The 12605-nt window shown below is 41.2% G+C and overlaps 1 protein-coding gene across 15 annotated transcripts in view; it reads right to left on the bottom strand.

The window, feature by feature from the left end:
• Positions 1-12605, bottom strand: part of Syne1 (spectrin repeat containing nuclear envelope protein 1) — a 504890-nt gene that overhangs the window by 49811 nt on the left and 442474 nt on the right. For all 15 annotated transcript variants that reach the window (XM_085842609.1, XM_085842616.1, XM_085842617.1 and 12 more), the window contains 3 exons: positions 11514-11669; positions 5828-5986; positions 1786-1952 (listed from right to left, as the gene is read on the bottom strand). In XM_085842609.1, coding sequence (XP_085698735.1) covers positions 1786-1952; positions 5828-5986; positions 11514-11669 — 482 coding nt within the window. The remainder of the gene's footprint in view (positions 1-1785; positions 1953-5827; positions 5987-11513; positions 11670-12605) is intronic.

Below are 12605 nucleotides of genomic sequence, written 5' to 3' on the forward strand. Positions count from 1 at the left end.
TTCATGGGAAGAGCAGGAACATGGTGCTGTTCCCCCATGCAGTATAGAAACTCAGGAAGTGGGAACTGGGCAATACATGCCCTCGAGCTCCATGGTTCTCAACCTGTAGGTCATGACTCCTTTGGAAAACCTCTATCTCCAAAAAATATTTATATTATGACTCATAACAGCAGCAAAATTGTAGTTATGCAGTAGTCACAAAAAAAATAATTTCATGGTTGGGGGTTACCACAACCCAAGGAACTGTGTTGAAGGGACGAAACATTGGGAAGGCTGAGAATCGCTCTAGTGTTTTGAATGTTCTTGGCCCAGGGAGTGGTACTATTTAGAGGTGTGGCCTTGCTGGAGTAGGTGTGGCCTTGCTGGTGTAGGTGTGGCCTTGCTGGTGTAGGTGTGGCCTTGCTGGTGTAGGTTTGTCATTGTGGATGTGGGCTTGAAGACCCTTTTTCTAGCTGCCTGGAAGTCAGTATTCTCCTAGCCACCTTCAGAGGAAGATAGAGAACTCTCAGCTCTTCTTGCACCATGCCTACCTGGACCTTGATGATAGTGGACTAAACCTGTAAGGCGGCAGCCCCAATTAAGTGTTGTCCTTATAAGAGTTGCCTTGGTCAAGGTGTCTGTTTACAGCAGTAAAACCCTAGCTAAGGCAATTGCCACATTGGGAAGGCTGAGAACCACTGCTTTAGCTGAAATGAATGAGAACAAACAGGCTTTAACATCCTCCCTACAGACCTGATCCTGACTCTCTCATCACCACCCCCCCCCCAACTCCCCTCTCCATCCCCTCTCCAGAGAGCCAGGAGAATGAATAGAAACCTGCAGCTGTGCTCAGGGAGGGGGGGATTTCTAGGAAGTCCTGAGACCTGGGATTGGGGGAGACTCCCAGGAGTCAATATGGATGACCTTAACTGAGACTCAAAATAAGATATGGAATCTGAAGAGGCCATATTCTGTAGCCATGCAAGGCCCCTAGTGTAAGGATAAAGACACCAACCCACCCACAAAACATTTGACACAAAATTTGTCCTGTCTAAAACAAAAAAATACAGGGACAAAGATGGAGTAGAGACTGGGGAATGAGCAACCAATAACTGGTCCAACTTGAGATCCATTGCATGGGCAAGAACCAATCCCTGAAACTATTAATGGTACTCCATTATGCTTGCAGCCAGGAGCCTAGCATAACTGTCCTCTGAGAGGCTCCACCCAGCAGCTGACTGAAATAGATGCAGATACCCACAGCCAAACATTGGACGGAACTCTGGGACTTTTATGGAAGAGTTGAGTGAAGGACTGAATGTGCCGGAGGGGATAGGAATCCCACAGGAAGACCCACAGAGTCAACTAAACTAAACTCTTGGGGGCTCTCAGAGACTGAGCCACCAACCAGAGAACATACATGGGCTAGACGGAGGCCCCTGCTACATATGTAGCAGATGGGCAGCTCAGTTTCCAAGTGGGTCTCCCAACAACTGGAGCAGGGTCTGTCCCTAAAGCTGTTGCCTGTCTGTGGATTCTGATCCCCTAACTAGGCTTCCTTGTCTGGCCTCAGAGGAAGAGGATGTACCTAACCCTGCAGAGACTTGATGTGCCAGGGTGGGGGGATGTTCCGGGGGTGGGAGGATGCCCTCTTAGAGGAAAAGGGGAGAGTGATGGAGGGGAGGGACTCTGTGAAGGACTGGGTGGCAATGATTAGGATGTAAAAATAAACTAACTAAAAAAACAAAAACAGAAACAGACAGTCCCATCTTCCCCCACAGACTTCCAACTGTGCTTGCCTCTTACCTGGCTGCAATGAGATCCAGGAGATGCTGCCACCTGTCGCTCACTTTGCTGAGCTTGTACTGAATCTCAGAGGCTTTGCTTTCGTGGCTGGCTTTAGCAAGCCTTTCTCCCATTTCCTGAAGCTGGATTTTGTTCTCTTGGGCAACAGCAATTTCCTCTTGATAATCCTGCATAATAAAAGCAACCACAGAGGTCAGAGGACATGCTCTTAATGCACTCATCTGGCACCTCTGGAAATGTACTAATTACAGTTTCTACTGTTTGGATGGAGTTTGGGTTCCCAGGAACAGCATGTGAGCATTAGTTCATGTGCACAAGAAATAATAGTGCCTATTGCTCCTGGTAACTTGGAGTCCAGAGTCAATTATTACACAGATTTTCTGAAAGAAACTGTAAGGCACTTTCTATTTACTTTAAAGGGCACCAGACTGGTGTGAGGACATATGGCTATAATCTCAGCACTTGAAAGGTAGAGGCATGAAAATCATGAGTTCAAGATCTTTCTTAGGTGCATAGTGAGTTTGGGACTATCCTGGGATGCATGAGACCCTTTCTCAAAAAAACAAAGATGTAGATAGATAGATAGATAGATAGATAGATAGATAGATAGATAGATAGAGAGATAGAGAGATAGATAGAGAGATAGAGAGATAGAGAGATAGAGAGATAGAGATATAGTGTAGATCAGTGGAGTAGCTCAAGGGTAGGTGGCTTTTCTAGCACTGATGTGGACTGGAGTTTAAGTTCTACCACTACAAAAAGAAACAAATCAAACACAATAAAGGAATATGCATAGACAAAAAAAGCCTTGGCTTGAAAGAATTAGCAGATGGTTTATAGCATACCTAGAATCAATAAGGAAATGAATCTCTAATGCCAGGTTTAAGAGGCACGTGCATACATGTGCATGCATATCTGTGCCATAATTATATATGTACACACATGAATGTGTACATATGTACTTACTTATTTGCATCTTTTCAGCTATGAAGACTTTATACAGATCATGTCAGTCATGTTATTTGTACAGAACACTTTGACTTCATCTATTTTAGAGCAATCTTCTGCCACACATGATAGCAAATCAATTCTCAAGACAGAAATTAATGACAAGAAATTAATGAAAGACAAGAAATTAATGAAAATCATTAATTTCAGCATGTTAGTGGGTCTCAGACCTTGGCTTATTTAGTCTCTGTGGTAGCCCCTCCTAAAAACTGGTTGATGATAACAGGTATGTTATGTGGTCTGTTTGCTATCTGTAAGACAGATCCAGTTTTTGGATCAACTTTGCAACTTTGTTACACAGCAGATAGTATCTCAGAAAAATAGTAAACAAGGAAAGATGGCTCCTTAAATAAAGCATAAATGTGAGGACCAGAGTTTGGATTCCCTAGAACCCATGTAACAGCAGACCTTTCATGTAATCCCTAAGTACTGAGGAAGAAACAGGATATCTAGAGAGAAGTGAATAGATCGACCAGCTGAATATGTGAGCTATGGGTATTGTAGGATACTTTATCACACTGTAAACCCCAAGATTATGTTATTTACTAAAAACAAACAAACAAAAAAACCTGTTTCTAGTTGTGGTGTTGATCACCCTTAGTACACACCTTTAATCTCAAACAATGAAGGTAAAGTTAGTTTGTTGAAAGAAGCAGCCATATTCGAAAGTACTGTATAATTGAATGCCAGACGAAGTGATGAATCAGAGAAAGATTTGACATAACAGGATATGTCCAACCAAATTAAAAACCACATGAAGATCGGTTCTATGTGTACATTTTAACCCTTCCTCTAAAGTTAGGATACCCTCCAAACCATATATTTAAGGAAAGAGGGCCTGAAAGAAGATGTCGGGTGAGGCTCCATTCTACCTAAAGGTTGAGTGCCCTGGGCATACTGATGACTCCTCGACCCTGTCATGTTTTTTCAACACTCAGGGGTCAAAAAACCAAAACACTGAATGCATAATATTTTTAACATTTCATCACAAAATTGGGATGATGTCATTGAGAAATGTTGATCTCAACAGAACTACTCTAAGTTTTAAAATGCACTCATTGGGGCTGGTGAGATGGCTCAGTGGGTAAGAGCACCCGACTGCTCTTCCGAAGGTCCAGAGTTCTAATCCCAGCAACCACATGGTGGCTCACAACCATCCATAACGAGATCTGGCGCCCTCTTCTGGAGTGTCTGAAGACAGCTACAGTGTACTTACATGTAATAAATAAAATAAATCTTTAAAAAAATAAAAATAAAAAAAATAAAATAAAATGCACTCATAGTAAAACTGTCCTCTTGGGTTGTAATTTAAATTAAACTGCTTGTGTTGATGCCAATGAACAGTAGCAGTTGGCCTCTAGTAATTGGTCATTTTGGCCTTACTCTGTTGAGAACACTGAGCTCCACTCAGTACTCAGCAATGGTTCACATTTATAAGAAGGACAAGGCAGGGATGGCCTTTTTAGTTCCACAACTTACTTTATAGGCAAACTAATAGAATTAATATTCCAGAGTGTTACTTTTCTTTCTTTGCTTTGCTGGGATTGAGCCAAGGGTTGCATGTATATTTAGGATGTACTTCATTCCTAGGCTATGTTCTCAGTACCGCTTCCCTTCTCCCTCCTTAGTTTCACTCTTTGTTATGAATAGGCCTTATTAAGTTGCCTGGGTTAGCCTTGTACTCACTTCATAGCGCAGGCAGGACCTTGCACATGAGATAGTTCTGCCTCAGGCTCACAAGTAGCTAATATGACAGGCCCAAACCACCAGGTGGACCTGCTCAAAGAATATCTCTGACATCCTACCAAAGACTAGAATAAAATCATCCACGTGAGAGACTAAAGTTTTAGTAATATAAATTATGGCAGTATTTTGTCCTAGGAAGTGTTTTTCTACTCCCAAAATATACATTCTTAATTTCATTCTGAAAAGCAATGAGAATATAAACACACCTAACCAAGAATTACTCTTTAGCAAATTTTATTATGGTAACTAGTACATTAGTCCTGCCTAGTACAACATTCTTTGATACATAGCAACCAGCAAAACCCCACTGTTAGCACATGCTATGATGAAACCTGTATTATCTTGGCCCAGAAATAAGGGTTTTAATATCAAATGAGCAAATTGATTACTTATGAAAATTTTTCATTTTTATATAGAAAACTAATAAAGTCATCGATGCTATGTCCTGGCTTTCTTTTCTCTGTATGTGTGTGCACTGAGAACGATAAATTTTCCTAATAATAACTTTGGTGGCTTTTCAGAATGAATAAATCTAACATCTCTGAATTAAAAAAATATGGTATGTTTATGAGGAGTCAAACACTGCTGTGGATGTAGGGACAAGAGAATGGACAAGACAGACAACATTTATGTTCCAGGGAGGTTTGCAGCCCAATGTGGCTATTCCTCCAGACAGATAGCAAACAGGCAAATATGAATAACACACCATATGTGTGCTAGTGAGAGATACAAACCAACATGTTGACATGATTATTTGCCCAAAAATGTAGAAACTTTATTGAAACTCACACAAATATTTAAAATTATGAGTCAGTTTAGTGAGCCCTGCATAGACAGAAAAATGTCCTAGATCAAAATGAACCCACAAAATAATCTAATAATGCATAGACAATTGAAATAGCAGGAGCCCAGCACTATTGATGGACTATAGATCATATTTTCTAGGGGAAATTTTCAGTTTAATTCACCCTAAGGATTTTTCCTTTTAATTCCCCTGTAGTAATGTCTCTCTCTACAAACCAAACCACAGACAGGATCAAGATAAAAGTGGTGTGTGCAAATGATTCCTCCAAGACAAAAAGCAAAGAGTTGATTTCCTCACAAACTAAACACGTCCTATGAATTCTTCATGTAAACTTGCTCTTTCCACATGGGCCTGTTGTATGTTATGAAGCCGAGGCTTAATACACTGTTCTCAGATGGGGAATCGATAGAGATAGGGTGTTATGTTCAAGGCACAGGGGAAGGCGTGAGAAGAAGGGAATCCAGGCTGCCTCACACTTCTCACCTTCTTGAGTTTTTCTATCATCTCTTCGATGAGGATGTCTCCGTTCTGAGTGACTTTGCTCTCCATCTGGGTCAGCCACTCGCACAGCTCCTTGTTCTTTTCACTGAAGACAGCCCACTCATTCAGGCGCTCGCTCACTTGCTGTCGTCGTAGGGAGACCTGGCAGTTTAGAATAGGTCAGGATTGTGAGAAGGGAGAGCAACTCCTACCTCAAGGAGGGAAGCGTGAACTGAAGTGGGCAAGACCTGGGCATTCCTGCAGCCTACTGTTTCCTGAAATATAGGATTTGCTGACATGAATAAAAATAGAGCAAAAGAGGCTAAAGACAAGGCTCAGATCAATGGCTGCTCTTGCAGAGAACTCAGGTTCACCTCACACCACATGATGGCTCACAATTCCCTGAAACTCCAGCTCCCAATGATGCGCTCTCAGCAGTCAAGAAGACTTGCTGCTCTGGAAGATGATTCAGGCTCAGCACCTGACATCCACATGGTGGCTCATAACCTTCTGTGGCCCTAGTTCCAGGGGATCTGATGCCCTCATCTGGCCTCCGTAGGCATCAGATCACACATATTTCTATCCATTCCAGCAAATACTCTTGCACGTAAAATACAAATAAATAAATGTTTGTGTTTTGTTTTTATTTGTTAATAGAAGGAGGGAAGAACAGAATGGAATAGAGAGAAAAGTCAGTTCAGTCTCCTGTAACTGGAGAGAGGGCTGAGTGGTTTCCAAGAGCAGCCATAGACAGGAAATGGTCCCTGGGGTTCAGCTCTGCCCGGACCATTTTACCCCTAAGCAATCTCCTACATATCTCCATTTATATACATTTTTTCATTTATTTTTGTCTCTTTTCCTTCTTTACTTGTATAATTTTGATTTTCATTGTATAGATCCAGTTTTTAGCTTTTAAGTTTTTAAACATAATCAAAATTTCTCATTAAATTACAGAACACAGAATATTAAAGAAAACATAGAGTATACAAGGTGAGTATCCTTTATCTGAAATTATGAGGACCAAGAAGGTGTTTTATTTCTTTGTTGTTGTTATAGTTTTTTTTTTTTTTGGTCTGATTTTATTTTAGCTTCTCTGAGATATAACTTACCTAACACAATCTCTGAGTGTTTCCTTGTATATTCAGAATTGTTCAACTATGAACACAATCAATTTTAGAATATTTTTATGCCCCAACCCTCAAACAACACTGCTGTCAGCAGCATGGGGGTTGGTCTTGACTGTCAACTTGGTGGGTTAAAGACTCATCTAGAAGGCACACTTCTGGCGCATACACCTATCTATCTGTGAATGACTACAGGGGAAAGACCCACCCTTGAAGCAGATGGTACTTTCCACTCATCAGCCCAGATATAGAGAGGTCTCAGAAAAATGGAGCAGCATCGCCAGGTATGTCTTTGATTCTGTTTCCTGAGTGAGTGTGGCTATCCCTGTGTCTGTACTATCCACTAATATCTTACTCGAGATCCTTCAGATCTCCAGTATAGACTGAAAGCCAGTGTCTCTCCAGAGAACTCCTTCAGCCCTGAATTGGGACCACCCAGGCATGCAGCTTCGTGTAACTAAGTAGCTTTGGCCATTTTATTGTTTTGTTTGTTTTCTGAGTCTACGCAGCATGCAGGTGGAAGTGTCATACCACCCAACCCCTCTGGCATGAGAAATCTACTAAATCAGCTTTTATAACACACACACACATGAGCGCTCTCTCTCTCTCTCTCTCTCTCTCTCTCTCTCTCTCTCTCTCTCTCTCTCAGCTTTGTCCCACTAGAGAACCTTGCCGGGTATACGAAGTTATTCTCTCCAGTTCTCTCCACACTTCCCGAAGCTCCAAGCTATTATGTCTATGTGTCTCCCTGTTCCCAACATTCCATGTAGGTTGGAATCACAGTTTGTGTTCTTTTGTGACATGCTTCTTTCAGTTAGCATGCATCCCATGTTAAGCCATGTTAAATGATAAACCCACAATCCACTCTGACTGCTGAGAACCATCCACTGCACACATGTATGCTTTACATGTCTATTCATCTAATTGTGGACATTTCTGTTGATTTTAATCCTGATTTCCTATGACCAATGCTGCCACATATGGTCATGCCTAAGTGTATGCACAGGTATAGGTACTCATTTCTTTAGGTAGTTTCCTAAAAATACAATCACTGGTGGTGATCCTTCCGTCTGAGTTGTGAGATTATAGGCTTGAACCACTATACATAGCAACCTGCTTTAAAATGTATTTTAAATTATTTTTTTTAATATGGGAATGAAAATATTTCAAAGATGTCTTATGCTTCTTAGTTATCGGCTCCATCAGTGGTAAGTAGATAAAACTTAAGTCCTCATAGAACTCCATTTGTCCATGTTCTTTTCTGAGAAGATCGGGCCTTTCACAAGGCCAACCTCAGGAGATGAGATACTTGACTACCACAGCTTTTGAAAATGTTCATTAGGAGTTCCTGCCTTTGAGTTAAGCATGTCTAGTTAAATAAAATATTCCTCTGGGTTGGCAATAACTTCTGAGTTTACCAGCATTGTCTCATTAATATAACTTAGTTTACCACTTAGTTTCCCTTGAGGCAGAATAATACAGGGGAGATGAATGGTGGCAAGCTCATTTCAGGTGGGGATTAACAGTGAACACCAGTTAAAAGGTTCTAGAGAGAAATCCCACCCACTTCGAGATCTACCCAGACTGTGTTATACAGCACAATCAGTAAGCACAGAGAGATCTGCTCTTCTGGAACACCAAGACTCGGGATTCATCATTCCTACAGTATCAGACAGCAGGGGGTGGCTGCAGCTACAGCTTAGGTTCAAATGATACAAGCAGAAATTCTCAGGATTGGTGACTCCCCTCCAAAGAAAAGAAGCTCCCTCCTTAAGAGTTGGGATGGGTTTGTCTCCCTCTGAGAAGCTTCCTCTGCATGTTGGCCACGATCCAGAAAACATATGCTAGGGCTCCCCCTTCACCAACATCCACAGAGAGGGTGGTCACATGATAAAAGGAAATCACCTATTTCTTTGAGAAGCTGATGTACCCAGAGTGAATTAGGCAGTTTACGTGATTAGCTTTTGGTTAGTCAAAGGTAGGCTCAGTAAAGCTGGAGTCTTTGTTCTAGGCTGTAATTTATAGAAGGACCAATCAAATGTCCAGACACAGCTAAGACCCAAGGCTAGTCTCCACTACTCTGCCATCAAAAATAGAGCAAGTTTCTCATCTTCTATGAGCCTTTCTTGTCTCATTTGACACTGCATTTTTTTCCAAACACTAGTATTTAGTGTTTGTAACAAACGATCGACCACCTTTCATATGTCAAGTGCTGTACTATATCTATCCCAGGATGTGGTGTATTGACAGGAAGACACAGGCAAGTGACAATTTAAAAAGCACTGTCAAACACCACAGGTTTGACAATGTTGTATTAGTTTGATAGTTTTTCCTTCTTAGCATTCATGTGCTCAATGTCTCCAAGGAGCAGCTTGAATATGCATCCTTCCTGTTTGTCTCACAACATGATGACACTGCTTTCATTTGTTTACTGTGGAGCTATGACTGAAAAAAAAAAAAAAGAAAACTAAATATGTGGGCTGCAAGCATTGGGTGCAAGCCAGGGCCAAAACCTTTTTTGCAAAGATGTAAATCCCTAAGAAGGGTGGCATTTGATGTTGTTTATAAACTAAATATTCAAGCTATATATAAGTGAACCATTTCTTTCTTTGGATTGAGTTGAAACCCTGAAATTTACCAGCTCAGCACATATATTTTCTTAAGGGCACCGCCACCATGGTATATTGCCTCCAGAGTGAGATAGCTGAACAAGAAGGACATTTTTTTTCTAACATTAGTATTTTTATCAAGACATTGTGGGTGGGTGTAAACAGACACACAGACACACCCACTCACACACAAATGCACACATACAAATGCATATACATGAGCAATTCTAGTGGTGCAGTGTTAGATATTTACATTACAGCTAGAATCACACATAAGCAACAGAGGAAGAAAAGCAATATAATCCTCAAGGGAGCTAGCTACAACAGATCCCTTGGGCAGCTGAAAAGCCAATTCCCTTTTGCTTTTCTTCTGATGCTCCAAAGCATCTGCTTGAAGCTGGCTTCCCCATCCTCCTCTGTGGACCCAGTTACTCCTTCACATCAGCCGCTTCGAAGGGAGCAGAGCCGGCTGGCTCCTCCTGAGCTGGCGTAACGCCCATCTGTGTTCAGCAGAGTTTGGCGACTTTTACAAGGAGTAGAGCACTGGCTTGTTTCCTGTTGTGGATTCATATTTGACAGTAGTTCACCGGAAATGACAAACCCAAGAGCTACTAAAGCCTCTGGGTCCCTCTCCTCCAGAATTATTACATCCTGGCACCTGGCCAGACCCAAAACTACTATCTCACTTGTTTAAACACTCAAGTGTAGATTCGACTGGGACAGAATAATTATGTGTTAGTTTCATACTTCAGGAGTCTGGCAGAGGAAGATTCTAGAAGCATATTCTATCTACTTCCTTTTTTTCAGGTTTTGGCCTGATCACAAGAACAGTGTATAAATCTCCTCAGAGCATATCATGTGGCCAAACACCACTTTCAAGCTGTATTTTCAAGCAGATATATTTAAGTCTAGTGGCAATTTTAGAACATATGAATGTCTGACTTAGTTAGTAATAATAATACTTTCATGGAATGATTACACAATTTGCCTGAATGAGAAATCATCATATGACTATCAATTTCTTCATCTCCAAAGTATGATAATTCTGGCATTAGTTTTATCCTCAGAGGTACCTAAGTATTAGGACATATACAGAGGACATAGCCTTCATTATTCCCCATAGGCAAACAACACTTAGCTGCTATAGGCACTGGCTTGTCCAAAGAAATGGCCTCTGCATCTAAGAGCATCAAAGTCTTGGGATCAGACTACAGTCAGTCAGGAAAGAAGACATGATCCATGCTGGCACATAACCAGGAGGAAATGGGAATGCACTGGACTATGAAAACACTGAGGGTCAATCGTTTTCCAAAAGGACTTCATGGGGTTGTGGGACAGGAAGGAAAAATTGGTGAGAAAACCAGAAGAGACGTAGTCCCTTCTCAGTTGGAAGATTTATTTTTCTGGACTTCTATAAATCCTAGTAAAGTAGAATATGCTCCTAAAAAACAAAACAAAACAAAACAAAACAAAACAAAACAAAACAAAACAAAAACCAGCAGGTAGTCCCTTCTCGCCAGAAAGAGAAAGGCATTTAACAAATGATGTAAACCTAACAATGCCACACACCGTGAATTATGAGGAATGACTATAAACTTTCCACAAGTAAAATTATCTCTAGAACTGTAAGTAAAACCAAAACAATGCATTTCCCCCATTTTTAAAATGCAGAACATACTACTGTCACCTTTCTAGCTGAAAATTCACACCTAGGAAGTACAGCAGTTTGTGCCAGCCAGGGAAGAAAAAATAAATGCTTCGGTACAGATGAATTCAAGTATAATATGATGATATAGTTATCCTTGTTCTAACATATTCTGGCAACAACCACAACCTCCTCTGTTTAAGTATGAGTCATGGGGTGGGTTGAGATACGGATCAGGCATGTCACGCATCATGGATCACCCTCAGCCTTCCATCATGAGGGGCTACTTATTCATTTAGACCACAGCTTACCTGGTGACAAAGCTCTTCCCATTGTCTTTGCAGAAGCTCCACGCGTTCCTTCAGCATGGAGATGTCCTCAGCACTGAGGTAGACAGTCAGGGCATCCCTCACCAGCACCAACTCTGTCAGGTCATCTGTCCACCTCCCAACTGCATTTTCCAGTTCCTACAGGGAGACAAGCATCCATGAACACCCACCTACCTTCAATCCTTTGAGGGGGCTTTGGTGACCTGTCTCACTGGGATTTCCTTGATACAAACTCTTTCTGAACGCCACACTCAAGATCCTTATTTGCATCCTACATAACTTGAAAGTCTGCCACATTCTTCTGAAAAAATACCACAGGTCCTTGCTGAAACTTTCCACCGCATACGTAGTCTTTCTAGGATGGTTGTGGTGGGGTTGTTAGTTTGGTTGTTTTTGCTTTTGACTTTTCCAAATCCATGTTTGTCAGTTTAATGGCCTTCTTTATTCTAAATATGTCTCATTCTACAACCCTGAGACCGTAAACATACCTAAACTGATTACCAAACCACCCACTAGTACTGTCCTGTTCCTGATCACACTAGTGAAATATTTAAAAGAAAAATTTCCTAACTTGAACTTCATTTTTGAATGCTGAGTTGACCTATTCTGTTATATATCCTTATCATGAAACATCAATTTGTCACAGTTTTTCCTGTATTCAAAATAACTCACTAAGTACACATTCTGTAGGATCAGTGATTTATTGAAGTTCTCGATGATAGACCTGTCCTTTGGGAGCATTGTTTAAGGAAATTCAATGTGAATGAGCAGAGGTTTCCTGCCATGCTTGGACAGGTTCTGCCATTTGTGTCATTCTCCCTCTCTGTCAGCCATTGTTTTCAGGTTCCAGCTCATTTAGTGTATGAATGGAGAATTTCATACCACTTCTCCTCTGCCTTTCCTGTCTCTTCACACCAGAGACAAGTTTCTAAAGGCAAGAGTAATTAACGGCACTGTCTGAGGCTACCTTTCCAGGCAATTTCAGCAAACAAGGTTTTAGCCTGAAATTTTCTGGTAATTGCTTTGTTTTGCTGTGGAGGGTGATTTGGGAAGGAACATAATGGCGCTGTATGG

This window comes from Mus caroli, unplaced genomic scaffold, assembly GCF_978045245.1.
Source record: "Mus caroli unplaced genomic scaffold, Mus_caroli_1 scaffold_9, whole genome shotgun sequence".
NCBI lineage: Eukaryota > Metazoa > Chordata > Mammalia > Rodentia > Muridae > Mus > Mus caroli.